Source organism: Theobroma cacao, chromosome 9, assembly GCF_000208745.1.
Source record: "Theobroma cacao cultivar B97-61/B2 chromosome 9, Criollo_cocoa_genome_V2, whole genome shotgun sequence".
Classification (NCBI taxonomy): domain Eukaryota; kingdom Viridiplantae; phylum Streptophyta; class Magnoliopsida; order Malvales; family Malvaceae; genus Theobroma; species Theobroma cacao.
The window spans coordinates 3,140,096-3,156,508 of NC_030858.1; the positions used below are offsets into that span (position 1 = coordinate 3,140,096).

General features: G+C 35.5%; 1 protein-coding gene across 1 annotated transcript; it reads left to right on the forward strand.

Moving 5' to 3' along the window:
• On the forward strand, positions 10,028-14,470 carry LOC18588149 (cytokinin dehydrogenase 7). Its single transcript, XM_007012355.2, has 4 exons — positions 10,028-11,010; positions 11,162-11,437; positions 12,329-12,591; positions 14,018-14,470. Exons 1-4 carry the CDS (start codon positions 10,315-10,317, stop codon positions 14,328-14,330), a joined length of 1,548 nt encoding a protein of 515 aa, XP_007012417.2. The 5' UTR covers positions 10,028-10,314; the 3' UTR covers positions 14,331-14,470.

Here is a 16,413-nt window from a genome sequence, read left to right on the forward strand (position 1 = left end):
CCTAAAGAGTATATGAAGTGCTTCACCAGATAATGCCAGTTAAGGCTAAAATTTCTTTAGCAAAGTCTTCGTTTTGCAGCAAACAAATCATGGGTTTAATTCTCATGACGATGCATGTGTCTCTAATTGGTAGAGATTAGAGATATGAGATTCATATTATTCATTAATCTTGGGCTACCAACTTTATTTCTTTTCTAGCTAGTTTTTATAGTGATATTGGGATTAGATTATGATTCGATACATTGGGAGTTCGGACAAAGCATTTGTAAATTTTAAATAATAAGCTTTAGAAAAAGAGTTTATTATCTACAAATTGTTCATTTGAACCATTTTTATATTGTTTTCAACAGTTGTAAATGCATAAAAATCACAACAATTAACTGTTTGTGGGAATGATTAAATTCAATTTTCGTGATAAGCTCCAAAAATTATCCCATTTACGTATTTTGTAAGAATGATACAATAAGATTACATTATCAAGGAAAAGATTACAATTACCAAATAAACTTTGTTTCAGTTGATTTGTTTGTTTTTAAGGTTTGGTTTAGGGTCTACTTGGGTTATGTCTTACAATTGGAGGTGAAATACCAAGTTTATGGGCTAATTTATTTTGAAATTTTAGGGCTAATTTACATATCTTGGATCTAATTTGCTTAGGTTGGTAGCTGTCGATTGCTTCCGTTGGCATGATGGTCCCATTGATAATCCAGGAGCACGTGATGTTATCAATTAGCCTAAGGGATGTTCATAGAACAATTTGTAGAGAAAATTTTGAGTTTAGGACTGAAAGCAGAGCAGTGAGTCGGATTCCAAGTAGCTCCACCGATAAGATGAAGTTCTGTATGATGAAGTTGTCTTGAGAACTGAAGTTGTAGTGTGCAATAGATGCTGATAAAAAAGAGCTGGAGAGAAGAACTTGTATAAGTTTGCTTCAATGTCTTCTTGGGCTTTTGCTTTGTTTCTGTTTTTGGGTAACATGGGGGAAGAAGGGAAGCAGTCTCTTGTTATGATGGTTCTTAGTTCTTAGTTACTCAACAGCAATTTAATTTTGACCTAATTCCAAAGAATTTATAAAGGCTGAGGTCCTTGTCCTTGTGTCTTCTCGTGATATAGTTTTCCTCTCTTCTTGCACCCAGTGATCAAGGGCTGAATTTCTGTGAGAAGATTTTTAGCTTTCAGAATTTGACCTGCCCTTCACAGCGATAAACTTTGTATCTCTTCCATGAGTCCAAGTCTTAATTAAGGGCTTCAGAGCCATTTTTAATCACTCATTTATTAAATGTCTATTTACTTCCCCAAGGGGAAGAAGACTAATTCTAACTGCCCTTTACTGTATGTTGCATTGAGCTGCTTCCCAGTGTGATGATGTGACAACAATGCTTGCATTCCCAGCTGCTGCTTGATCATTTTCTACATCATCAACCTTATGATCAATTCACCTCAGCAAATGTCTGCTTATGTTCCATGAAAAACTAGCTTGTAAGTCCATGGCTAATAAAACTGCTCGTAGCTACCCGTACGAACTTCTTAATGAAACCCCAACTTGAAGCAACAAGCTAATGTATTGATTGAATTATTTCACACAGGTAGATTCACTGGACAGAGCCAGCTCAACCTCAAAACTACAGTAAATGCAGTCCGAAAATTCATGCTTGTCAAATTCAAGTATCGTTGAACAGGAAAAAATGGCATACAAGTTGAAGGTTATCCTATACTAAAAATCAGAGATCAGACGGTTCCAATTCGTCCAAACTTGAGTTTGGTGTAGACGGTCGAAGATCTCAATGGTGGGAATACAAGTTTGCAGGTTCAACATGTTGGCATTCTTGGAGATTATTATGACTTGATTGCAAGGAGAAATTGATGGGTTGTTTCAAATCAAAAAAGCCATTCCATTTCCGGGAATATGCCCCCCATTTTTTTTTTATTAAAGTACAGAGAATAAAGCAGTCCATAAACTGAAGATGAGCCATCATGGCAAATGCTCCAAAGACTGAATAATGATAGTGGAAAGTTCAAATTCTAAATCATTGTGATCAAACACTATTGTGATTGGCTATGTCATTGGGACCTAAGACCATAGTGGAATTTTTCCCTTTTTCTTCTCTTTTAAATTAATTTTGCAACAAGGGATAGGACAAAATCTTACTTATTTCCAGACTTGAATCAAAGATGACCCATTTGAACGCTAGATGGAGGCTTTCATTTCACTATGATAGATGGACTTATAGACTGCTCCATTTGAGACAAACTTGAAAGGGAAATAATTGTTGGCAGTGGCAATATCTGAAATTAACCATACCAAATACTCTCATCTAAAGGGAAATTATTGAATTAGAACAATTAGTACTTTTCAAGCACTCCTATCTTCAGCATAGAGAACCTGATTAGATGGGTTCTTATCCAAGCATTTCTTTTTTGCTTTTTTTTTTTTGTTGGTTGATTGTTCAAAGCAAATCCAGTTAAAACTTGGAAGGGATCTACTTTTTTTCTCCTATGTTTTGAATTCCAAGGACATGGAATAGAATGTTTGCTGAAAGATACAACAGATGGCAAAAATAAAGTTGATAATCAAAATATTTGTTTCTAATTCAGAAAAAATTGAATTCATTCTCAGCCATGTACCAAATAGAGGGAATATTTTGTCAGAATCATAATCTGCCTAACTAGACAACTCTAAATGTGAACTTGCATACAAGCTGTATATGTTTTGACTCTAAAGATGAGAATCGAATTTCTATTATGTGGCACAGATTTCAACCTATCCTACATTGTCTAGTTCCTCCAAGACAACAGATTCAAGGTTTTGCCAACTTATTGGTTATCTGCAATGTTCAGTTTATGTGAATGACAAATAGAATTTCAGGTAAGATATTACTTCAACCAAACATTGCAGGCACTATGGAATCAAATAGTGTTGCTGTGCCACTATGAGAAGACAATATAAGTTGAATCATATCATCATAACAATGAATGATCAACTCGAAGGAAAAAGCAAATAGTCAGCTACTCTTTTCTTTTGCTAGAATCCATGCAATCAGGGAAGAATTTATCCAAATTAATAGCTCAAACACATCTGAAATCCGATTGTAAACCTATATAATTAAGTAAACGTGGAAACTAATGACTTTGCATCGTATGAGATAATTGGATTATACTCCATCCAGTCAATATAGGCATCATAAAAAAGCAGAAGTGCATCACCATTCTTCAGCATTATCTCAAGGCAAATACAAAATCAACAACAAAATGAGATAAGCTCAATTACATGTTGACATGTGATTCTTCACAGTGAACAAAAACTACACGTGTTGAGAGGAAGCATTCGCCTTGCAAACTAATTCTTGCAGTTATGACTCTGCAGGGCGAGTTCCTATAGTAGTGCGTAAAATAATGGTGTTTAGTGTATTTCACTTGATTAACAAGTAGAAATGGTGTAAAGAGATGCAACCTGCGATAATGGAAACTGACCAATGCGGAATTGTCAATGTTCATATTTTGGGATATTGGTCAAGTATTGATCAACCACCAAGATAACGTACCAATTGCAGCTGTATTAGACGATCAGATAAAAGTCTAGACCATGCCAATGAACTTGACAAAGCTGATTTTTCTTCAATCTTCGGTGTTTTTCACGTGCTTCTTGAATATATGCGGCTCATGCCAATAGGCAATCAGATTTAGACTTATCAAATATATCACAAAGTCCTATAGTAGCAGCCAATGTCAATAAGTTCATGGTCAGCACTAGCCACAGGCTTTCTGAAGCTACAGCATCGACGCACATGCTTTTCCTGCACCCTCTTTTTTCTCTCAAAACCCGAATGAAATTCCAAGGTCCAATTGACATCCATGCAAACAAATCTCTGCATTAATGACAGAAGATTCATATCAAGCCTTTCCTGTTTACATGATACGGAAGGATTTGGAAGTATTATACAACAAGCTTATGTAAGCATCAAATCGTGTCAAGACAGGATTGCTCGAGCTCCCCTGATTATTATTTCTTTTTTCCTTCCAAGCAATTGCCTCTGGCCATTTGCTAAAGCCCGTACGCTTGTAAGTTCTCACCCATAATTATCAGTTATTTGACAATACATCATAATAGTAAAACGAGTAAATTAAATTTGGCATTTCCCAACCCCAAGTAGCAAAAGATATCTCGCTTGCATTATTACAAGAAAACGCTTTTGTTTAGGACAGCAAATTATGTCTTTGCCTTATTGACCTTTTGTGGCTGTTCTCATCAAGAAAAGAGGGGGAGGGAAAAAGAATGATGTCACAAGATTCTCGGCTCCAATATTCAACTGCAAGATTCGTTGCGGCTATTCAACCTTAACTATGATGTCTAATATTGTCTAACTTCGTAAAAGATGATATCTTAACAAACAACGCTACACAAGATTGATATCCCACGAAATCTATCAGCAAATGTGGTCAAAATTCAACAGATATAAAATTCTTTAGGCGTGACGACCAACGCCAAATTGCATCGCACAATCATGTATATGAGAGCTACTAAAACTTGAGTTGCTCTTTCCTTTCAGAAGACCATGAAAACCATCTCGTTTTCAAACTGATTCATGTGGATAGCACGCCTAATCTTTGCATCACAATATCAGATTACGCACAGGAGAATATCTTTGAAACAAATGAAAGTTCCAAAAAACACCTACCTAAATATTCTAAAATAACCTCTTCTTTATTCAATCTATACCAATGTAAGAGACGAAATTTCTTCATCAAAATCATATGGGAAGGTAGAACTGGAGCACGTTTTCTTCTGAGATAAAGTATAAAATCATCTCGTTTTCAAATCGATTTGCATGGCATCATGCCTAATCTTTCTTTGCATCAGGATATACATATCACAGATTGTACGCAAGAGAGAAGATCTTTAAGGCTAATATAAAGTTGCAAAAACAACTAACTTTGTCAATGCTTAATGAAGTAATTAACCGATAATAAGATTAGAACATGTAGTATAATCTAGGTTCATTGTACAAAAATTATATATGTATATAGTAGGCTATGTTCAGACCCCCAAATCCAAAGGTGGTTTGGATAAAATCTTCAGCAACCCAAATATTGTTAACAAAAAATTTAAAAAACATAAGTTTCTTGTAATAATCAGATGATGTGAAGAGGTAAGTTGCAGGTAAGTTACGTAGTTAATGTAATTTAATTAGAACCCTTTATTTGAACAAGTCAACATCAAAATGAAGGAACTGCGGTCCTAGATAAAACATGATAAGCAAATAAAAAAGTGCCGCCTTCGAACAAGTCTCAATCAGAAGAAGCAGTTGATAATGTAATGTGCAAGACAGGGCAAGGCAGAAAACACGCTTGTTGGAATGCTAAGTGACACTGTCAATTGAAATCACAAAATCCATTGCAAATCCGGCACAAGATTAACCCCAAGGAAAAAATATTTCAAGGGCAAAAGGGAAACAGACAAGTCTGGGTGTGGGCTCTCAAAGCAAATCAAGAGTTAAGATTACCTTTGATTTTAATAATGGGTTTGTTCGTGACTGTTACCTGTTCAAGATGTAGATGGTCACATTGAAATAAAAAGTGTTGAGCGTTTGCTTTTGCCTAAGACAGTTTCAAAAGGGAGGTTTTGTTGTAGTATAAAGGCTACCATGAGAGTGACTTAATTGTTGTTTACTTAAGTAACTAAGGTTCATGTTGGATTTATGGTGTACAAAAGCATGATTAATCACGACAATCACTCGATAAAACTTCCAACTTCATCAACAAGGTTCATGCCAACTACATTGCCTTTTGGCTTAATCATAAATAATTCCTTAAAAGGGGTGAGAATTAAGGAGATTTAAGATTCAATAATTATATTCCAACAACCTTATTTTACAAAAAAAAAAAAAAAAAAAAGAGTTATGGGCCTAATTTCCTTTAGGAAATTTTCTTTTAAGTTGAATTTATGTATTATCAAAGAAAAAAAAAGTTGGGTTCATGATGCAAAAGGGTAAATATAAATTAACATACATATAATTATCGTCTTATTTCATGTTCGGTGTGCACTTAAAAGGAAAAAATTAGATTGCAAAGAGAATTAATCATCCTTCTAATACAAGATATATAACTCAATCCTCTCAAAAAAATAAGAGGAATATTATTAATCTCATGAGATGGATGATAAATGTTTTTATTTCTCTTATTTTAGCCTTAAAATTTATATTCAAAGATTGACTTAGGCCTACATAATACTCTCAATCTTACATATATACCAATGGATATAGGGTAAAAATTATTCTAACTTACTTTTAAATCTTTACGCATAACAAACTTAGAATAAGGTATTATCGACTGTAACAACCCACTACTTTATTTTATTTTATTTTAATCCCTTTGTGATTCTAGAAACAAAATAATAGTTTAAGCTTTCATATACATACGAATGATTGTTGAAAAAAAAAGAAATTAAATGTGAAGAAAATTTTGAATATAATATTTGAGTCAAAAGATTTTTTACGTAAAAGACTTGCTATGTTGCCTATTTGCATTTGATTAAAAAGTAGCAATACATAAGAAATCGGCATACGAAACTATAGCCATCTTGGAATTTATAACCTAAACTAGGACATTACGTGTATGTCACAAACGAAGACCAAAAAGTAAAGGGAAAAAATGGGTTTGTGTGACTGATACCTAAAAAATTATACGGAACTTGTATGGAAAATAAGTTATAAAAAGAAAGAAAGAAGCAAACCACGTACTTAAATTAATATGAGCCAACCAAATTAAAGAACCAAACTTAATTATTTTCGTGTTGGAAAAAAGGGGCATTGCCATTTTGTGCAATGGTCCCGCCTCCACCTCCACCCAACTTCAAAAAGAAATGAACTGAAAAATTTAAGCGTGATAAAAATGAGAGCATACTCCTTGTCGTTTTGGGAACATTATGCCCCCCACCCCCCTTCTTTCTTTATAAAGCAAAAAAAATGTGGGAAAATAAAAATTAAAAGCCATTAAAGACAAAGCAAACAAGTAATGGAGGCAAAATTTGTCATCCTTCTCCCCTACTTGCCAAATACTTAAATGCAAAGATGATCCTATCTGAATTGACAAAGCAATCACCTATTTTTTTTTGAGGGACTAAAATACCCTTTATCTTGGATGTAAAGCAATTTATATATATATATATANAACAACATTTTTTTTTTTTTTTTTTTTTTTTTTTTTTTTTTTTTTTTTTTTTTTTTTTCTTTTTTTTTTTTTACCCCCAAAAGAACAAATTAAAAAGAAAAAGAAAGCTTTCTTTCACTAAACTAATCTTTATATATAAATATATAAAACTTTGATAAAAATTAAAAGTAACTTATATTTTTTACACGTATATGTTCTAAATAAATATGATATGTCTATTAACTAATACAAAATTTTTAATTTGATATTGAAAGATTAAATTTAGTACATTTCATAATTTACTTTTTTACATTTCACACATTTAAAACAAATTCAAATTAAATTAGGTAAGAACATTTATAATTTTAAATTCAAAAATAATTATAAAATAAAATCATCACACGTACATGGCGAATTAAAAAACTTTAACATATTTAGCTGTAAAACAACAAGTGATTCTGTATTCCTAGTTAAGATGGGTTTGTAGTCGCAAAAAGCATTCCAAATCTTTGGAATTTTGGGATATTTGTTTTGTGCATTTTAAGGAGGGATGCATTGCCTCGGATTCTCATATCTCTTTGCCTTTTACTTATCTTGCAAGATAGAGTAGCCATACAAATACAAGTTGATGGAAAAACCTGGTCGTTTCGATCAGCATAAAATCAGAACATTACGCGTGTGGGTGAATTAAATGCTCTGCCCCCCTTGCCCACTTTTGAGTCAGAGAGATTTGCTTATACTCCCAATCGTAACAATATCTTCAGAGACAGAAAGCTAAGCTCAGCTAGAGATCAAAGCAGCCAGATGCTTGGTCAATTGTCTCACCACAAATATTTAATAACCCAAAAAAAAAAAGGAAAATTAATTAAAATAGACAAAGGACCCTTTCAGTTATGCTTTCCGGTCACTTAATAGTTAGTTAATATTGTTGTATACATATAAGAAATTAAGATTGATGTATGTAACCGGCTTAAATTAAAATAATCAGAAAGATAGATTCAAAGAGAGACTTTGCTAGCCGGCTTTTCTATTAAATATGAAGACAATTCAGTGTCAGACCATAATAAATAAATTCATTTGACTTCCATTACTTCAACTCTCCCACTTCTTCTTCTTCTTCTTCTACTATGTATAAGCTCATGCCTCACGAACCCACCCCATAAAACAATGGCGTTGAATTTCCATAACTAAAAAATTATTTGACTAAACTATAAACTAAGCTAAAATCCTTCAATGGGTTTCACGAATCTTGTTGTATGCTTCTTTGCCTTCTTTTTTTTTTTTTTCTTTCTTTCTATCCACTACTCCGCCTTGCAGTCTACATGTACTCTTTTAGTAGTTCAAATGTTGCACTCATTTTAATTAAATATATATTTTTAATTATTTTTCTTGTTTGGTTTGCCACAACTATATAAAATTCATTGACTTATAATTGCAAGGGTGCATCTGTTGACTCATTAAAGCTTCAACCTTAAATTAATAAAGAATATATATATGTGTGTGTGTTGTGTCAATTATTTGTCCAGGTGAAATGTGTGGAGTCTTTTATATGAGAATATTTAGTATACTTCAAAAACCTCTACCATCTAACTAGTAACCACCTATTTGTCCTTCGATTTTTTTTTTTTTTTTGGCTACAATTGATTAATAGGTTGACTTCCCCTCATTGCTAACAATTTATATTTGTATCACTATTATAGAATTTATGTCACACTTTCATTTTTATTTAGAAAACGTGACATTGTAAGCAACCCAAGGAGGAGGATGACATTCTCAAAGAGTTATTCATCAATTAAGTAACAATATGTTGTCATGCGATTATCTCTTTTTCTAAGGGAAAAAGGAGAAATGGTTTTTGTTCAGATAAAAGATAAATTGATGTAAAAACTGAATAATAAGGAAAGTCACAGTTGACTTCCAAAAAAAATAATTTATCTCGATTGCAATGTTTGAGTACATTTTAGATTAACAATAATTAAAGTTTTCGGCAAAGTAACCAACAAATCCAACTTAGCAAATTTAGTATGGATGGTTCGGCGGAATTAGCTTAATGAATCCGCATACCGAATAGATGCCATTTATATTTATGGGTTTAATTATTAATTAGGAATTATATATAAGTTAAGGATGAAAAGCCATGTATTAGATATATTAGTTAAAAAAGGGTAAAGAATTGACTATTGATCTAATCTTCTCATTTCATACTATTTTTTATATAAACAAAAACAACTCAATTTGATAAGAATTAGACAATATTGATATCTCTCCCTAGCTTTATTTAAAAAAAAAAATCCCAATTCTAGCATCATTTTTTGTAAAATAATTTTTCTTTGTAAGTATAAAAATTGATTGGATCTTAATCTATAGGATATCGAGAAGATCTCTTTTATATCGTAAACCTTAACCTTCATTTAGGGAAGAAAAAACTTATAATGGTAACTTTAGTAATAAAAAAAAAAGGAGATAATAAAGTGTAACTACTTATTTTTTAATGAAATAAAGTAAAGGATAATTATATCATTATCATATCGCCTAATTATTAATTTATAATGAAATCAAGCGTATATAGAGATAATGCCTTAATCTACAAGTTTATAGTCTCTAATGACGGCAAATGCAATTATACAAAACATTCTAAGTACAAAATGTAAGTGAAAAAACAGTACCACTAACTAGCATGAAATAAGATTGCTACACCCCAAAGGGGAAATTTTTTTGAGAAATCCAAATAATTTCAATACCAAAAAAAAAAGGACTGAAAGTTATTGTCCAAAAAATTCTAATGGCAAAAAAGGGTGAAACAATAAAAGGCAAACTTTTTTAGTTGTATTATTTTTTCCAATAAATTAAAGGAAAGTGGCAGACAGAGTATGTCAATAGGATCATAACGTCAACAAGGGCATTGAACCTAAGCTAAACGTCATCAATCTCTCCTCCTTCCCAAATTCAGCACTATTTAAGGACCCTCATCCCCCTTAAACTCCAAACTATTTCCAAGATAGGCTTAGATTTGTAGACTATAGTGCTCTAAATCAAACAACAACCCTCCCTTTTGTTTTACCAAAAGAAAAACAAAAAAAAAAAACAGAGTGAGAGAGAAACAGACAGAAACTGAAACAGGAAAAAAAATCTTACCGGTTACCGGCGAAATTCCCATTTCCAACGAAGATGATAGCTTGCTTGGAACGATTCGTACACGACAACGACGCCGAGTCGAAACCCGACGACGACGTTTCCAGCATAGGTAAATCCCTCGACCTACAAGGCAGCATCGAGAGCGGTGGTAAAACCGGCATAGCCGGTAAAGATTTCGGCGGTCTTTATTCGGTTAGGCCGCTGGCTCTAATTAAACCGTCTGGAGCCGAAGATATAGCCCGAGTCGTTAAGGCCTCGTCGCTAACTTCCCATCTGACGGTTGCGGCGAGGGGTAACGGCCACTCGATCAACGGTCAGGCGATGGCCGATGGGGGACTCGTGATAGACATGCGTTCCACGGAGGAAAACCATTTCAAGTTCTTGAGAGTAAATGGCTCTCCTTATATAGATGTCTCCGGCGGGGCATTATGGGAAGACGTCTTGACACGGTGTGTTTCGACGTTCGGTTTGGCTCCAAGGTCGTGGACCGACTACTTGAGCCTAACGGTGGGTGGGACTCTATCTAACGCTGGCGTTAGTGGACAAGCCTTCCGTTATGGTCCCCAGACGTCGAACGTGACGGAATTGGAAGTTGTAACTGGGAAAGGAGAAATATCGGTTTGCTCCGAAACCCAAAACCCCGAACTCTTTTTTGGAGTCCTCGGTGGGCTTGGTCAGTTCGGTATTATTACCAGAGCTAGGGTTAAGCTACAGCTAGCTCCGGACATGGTGGGTGTACTTTCTTTCAAATTTTCTCTATTGTTCTTTTGGCTGTTGATATTATGAATTTCTACATTTTTAAGTGCATGAGTGACACGTTTACGCTACGTAATTTCGGTTGTTTTAAGGTGGTTTTTTTTATTTTTATTTGTGTGATTAGGTAAGGTGGATAAGGGTGGTGTATTCTGAGTTTGAGGATTTTACTCGGGATGCTGAGTTTCTGGTGACTCAGAAAGAAGGCGAGTCGTTTGATTACGTCGAAGGGTTCGTATTCGCCAACAATGATGACCAGGTCAATGGCTGGTCATCGGTGCCATTGGGCCCGGACCAAGAGTTCGACCCGGCTCACATCCCTCAAACCGCTGGCTCCGTCCTCTACTGCCTCGAAGTGGCTTTCCATTACCGCAACAGTGACCACCCTTCATCTGTAGATACGGTAACAATCTTTTCTATTTTTTTTTTTATAATTTCACCAACACTTTTTTTGAGGTGGGGGAGGGGGCTTAATAATCTCCTGCGTCATATATTCCCATAACAAGATAGAACCTTGATTGGTAACCGTCGATGAATGATTAAAGGGGAAAAACTGGAGTCTTTCGCCGGAATTGGAAACTGTGGGGCATATAGCTTGTGATACTCTGATGACTAAGTTTTGACCTAGGTGCTTGCTAAGTGGGTCCCTTATAAAGCTGTTGACCACGAACAAAAAGAGTGGGGTCCTATCATCAACCATGTTCCCGCCGGACAGTGAAAAAAAGTCAAAGAAAACTCAGAGCTTGCTTACACGTGTACAACCCTCAGCGACGGAGGACGGCTTATTCTCGTCCTCTATCATTCATAATAAGAACCAAAAATATTCGCTAATGCTGTGAATTTTTATTATAAAAAATATATAAAATAGGATAATAATAATGTCTGAATTATTTATTGTTATTATATAGTTTTATTGTTGAAACTGACCATACAGTATAATGTATCTTCCATTGGATTTTCTGACAAAAAAAAATTGTTGCAAATGCCCATTCTATTGGGTTTAATTACGAGAATGGGACTCTGATGATCCCTCACTCGTATTTTACTAGTTGGGTCGCTTTCGTGAAATCAGCAACTTGCCAGGGTTAAAATAGTAACGTTACGGCGTAGATGTCGTAGCCCGCGCTGATCATTGAGATTTTGGCTGACGTTTTGGTCCCCACAGTTCCACAAATGGCCAAAAGCCCATCATCTTCTGGAATCTGTAATTCACGAATGGCGTTGTCTCTTTGCTCCGTCCAAATGGCGTGATTGCCCTTGACTCCCTCTTTATTTTACTCAATTGCCTGTGCAGGCCGTAAGCAGACTTCTTGGACGGCTAGGATTCGTGAGAGGGTTGAAGTTTCAGGTGGACGTCAGCTACGTGGAGTTCTTATTGCGTGTGAAACGAGCGGAGGAACACGCGAAAGCCAACGGCATTTGGGACAGCCCTCACCCTTGGCTGAACCTGTTCGTGTCCAAATCAGACATCGTTGAGTTTGATCGGACGGTATTCAAAGGGATGTTGAAAGATGGAATCGGTGGGCCCATGCTGATCTACCCTCTTTTGCGAAGCAAGTGAGTATTTCTCCTCCCCAATTTATTTTGTGGACCCCTCAAAATGTCAAAACTGCATGTCTGTCACGTGAGAGATGACGAGGTTTTCACCAGGAGCTTATGAACTAGACACGTGTTATCTTGTGGGGCCAGGGACCCACTGTCATTTTTTTTTCCTTAGTCATCGACAACATTGAATCACGACCCCTCAAACCTCAATCACCTGGCCCTTTCACTCTGATTTGCTGACTCTTTGGCTGGAGCGATTTCAAATCGGGTGGTTAAGATTTTTTTTTTTCGTTTTTTGGGAGGATGGTCAAATAATTTCTACTGCTTCTAAAAGAGTCAACTATTGGGACCCACGAGATTACATGGCATAGTAACCAACTCTTAAAACGTACTGACTGTTGTCGTACAATCTTACTATGAGCTCAACCGTATCGTATCATATCCGTACTCGACGATTTGTGTTACAGTTTACGTCATGTTAGGTGTGTGGTGCAGCGGTGGTGTGTTAACGTATAAGCAAACGTAGAGGAAGTACTTGGTGGGACAAAGATACGGGTTGGGCCCCACCCTTATAATATCCTTTTTTTTTTTGCCATTTATTTTTCACTGCCCAAATTGCATCGAAGTAAGAAGTAGACATTCGAGAGGAACAGGGATTTGCCGTCTATGGATAGTTTTATGGTAAAATTGGGCGAATAACGTGGGGTATATTGGTAATAGGGTGGGGGGGAACTCTTTATATGGAAAAAGAGATTTCAAGTGAGGTAACTTCCAAAGGCAGTCTTCGCCATTTGAGAAACGACAAAGAAATTTATTCGCCAACCAAGCTATAATGACACCATAATTTGTCTGGGCTCCAGCAACGATTTTTATCTCTTGGAGGACATTATCCTTATTCTGGGCTGTCAATTGTCGTTGGCGTGCGTTTGCTCCCTTACCTTACCTATTCAGAATTTCAGGTTATTACTGGTATTTGCTTTCAGACCAGTTAAAAAACAGAACCCCATCAGTTTGCGGTTGTGGCGTAAATTTCAGCCAAGCAACCAAGTTTGTTATGCCGCTTTGAAATTGCACTGAAAAGGCAAATAATTCTAAAAATGATACAAAAGGAAAGCTGGGATACTTTTGTTCCAGCCTCCTCAATTATATATAGGATAAGATTGTGACTTATGACATGAACTCTTGTCTTTGCTTTCTAAGGTATAGCTTTTAGCGCAAACTTACGTTCCAAAATTGGGCATAATAAGCATTGTTTGTTCTTTTAAGGGGAGGGAGACGTGATAATGTTAGGATATACGAATTGTTTTCTTTTGATTAAAATAATGAATAAAAATAGCAGAAAGAGAGAGAGAATCATTGGTGCTGCTTTCAGCTTTATGGATAGAATGGATAGAGGGAGTAGTATTTGTTGTTCTAATACATACATGGTTGCTTTCAGGTGGGATAATCGTACTTCCGTGGCGCTACCGGGAGGCGAAATCTTCTACATCGTGGCGTTGCTCCGGTTCGTTCCCAAGGGACCCTCGGTTGAAAAATTGGTTGCACAAAACCACGAGATTGTTCAGTGGTGCATCAAACAGGGTTTGGGTTTCAAGCTATACCTCCCTCACTACCAGTCAAACGAGGATTGGAAACGACATTTTGGGAATCAATGGACAAGATTTGTGGAGAGGAAGGCCCGTTTTGATCCCATGGCCATCCTTGCACCTGGACAGAAAATTTTTAAAAGGACCCATCACAATCTTAATTAGTAGCAATTTGTAATTTTTTGTTTGGTATATCAACATCTTTAATGTTTCCCCATTAATTGGTGGGTCACTTCCATTTCCTATTGGTTGGCAATCCATGTTGGATTATATCACTGTAAAGCCAAAATATATATATATCTAAATCTTGATCAAATTAGATCTCTTGTTTTCTTTAATTTTTTTGCTCATAACAAGAAAAGCCAACAACAAAAGACTTGGAATATTTCAACCAGCGCATGATTTGACTAACAAGCTCCTAAGATTGGAAAGCAAGACCCTGATTACTGTAGAAACTAAGCTGTCAATACCTTCTAGACTCTATTTCGATTCATGTCCCTGTCGTCGTGCCTATAAGCCAATCAATATGGACCGTTCAATTCGTGTCATATCCGAGATATATAATCTCAAGTGGGATTGATGTTTCAGTTGGAGATAATTTGACTTCCAACTTGCACGAAAAATTTGGTCAAATCTTTGTCAAAACCATTTAGATGACAACTCAAAAAGGTGTAACCAATTAGGCTTGGAATTAGGTATCAAATTCTCCTTTTCGAACTAAAGATGAAAAACTCTCTCCAATTTTGCTACCTTTTTCTTCCCATTTCCTTTTCCTTAACCATATGGTTTTCCTTGTTTGTTTAGCCTCGGGGATTGTTCGAAAGTGGCTCCATGCAAATCAAATCTACTTGGTTTCTTTCTCCATTTCTGCCCTCCTTTTTCTTTCTTTCCTTTTACTTTTGTTTTTTTTTCCATCTCCCTCCCCTCCCTCCCTCATCAAAAGCAGAGAAAAGTTAAAACTGGAAGGGTCCCGCAGCAGCTTTAGAGTTCAATTATAAGATCATGATTTCTTGTAAGATGCAACCGACCAATGAAAGAAGGTTTCCTCGTTTAATCCCATGCAGAGCATCCTATACGTTCTTTGGGAATCGTGTCATGCACGGACGTATTCTACCCCTTTTAGGATTAGCACAGTTAAAAAAGAAGAAAAGAATGCTGATTTTTTATTTTTTTTTGCCCCTAGGCTTTCAACCTGTTTTGCATGCGTTTTTTAAAGCTCAAATCCACGACTAAAGCTACTTCTTTATTAAGAATTCAGTTCACAGGTGACGAAAGAAAAGTCCTAGTTGCAATAATCTTTCTTCCTATCAGTATAAAAGCAAATGAAAGTAGTTAATGCGCCACTGACCAACCCAATTAGAAGGAATCAGATTAAACATCAAGCTTGAAATGGGTAATGAAAAATTAAACGAAAGTCAAAAAAAAATGGAAAAGGGGCACCATATTTCTATCTATACGAATATTAATTGTTGACTCTAGGAAATCAGGGAAGAAGATTATTTACAAGCATTTCACTTAGAAAGAAGAATATATATGATCACTTCTAGAAAACTAATCTTGATTTTGGAGAGAAAAAAGATATTCCGAAACGTGACATTGAGTCTTGTCAAGGTAGTTATCGAGATGATTTTTTGAGAATATATATATATATATATATATATATACACATATATAGCATCAATATTTGAACCTCTACGGTACACGTGCATGGGGATGCATTATAGAATGTAAATTGTTTTGCTTTATGAAAAGAATAATATCCCACACTAGATTTCTCTCGAAAAGATATATCCAGATAACAAAACCCAAAAAAAAAAGGAGAGACATGGGGACTAAATATTAAAAGTATTCCATTGATAGAAAGAGGTCGGCTTTGCATGCATTGGAGATTTAAGTTTTTATCCAAAGTTCATTTATTTGGAGTATTCCTTGGATTTTGATGTTCTCCTTTCAATAAAATTTTTGTTTTCATTTGAATCTAAAAGCCAAAAGGCACGGATAATCGACTTTTGAACTAGACTTATTATAATATTGCTTGAAAATCTAAGACAAATCAAAGTTGGAGTAGGCTGCTTCTGCATAACTACAAAAGGGTTTTTCATAGTTAGTGAACTTTACAGTTGTAGCCATGATTCCATGTTGTGTCTGATGGTAGTCACCCCCAAGTTTCATAAAAAAAGATGATGTATAAAGTCTTTGAGGCATGGTCCACTCTTTCCCTTCTGCTATAGTTCTCTCCAACTGTCCT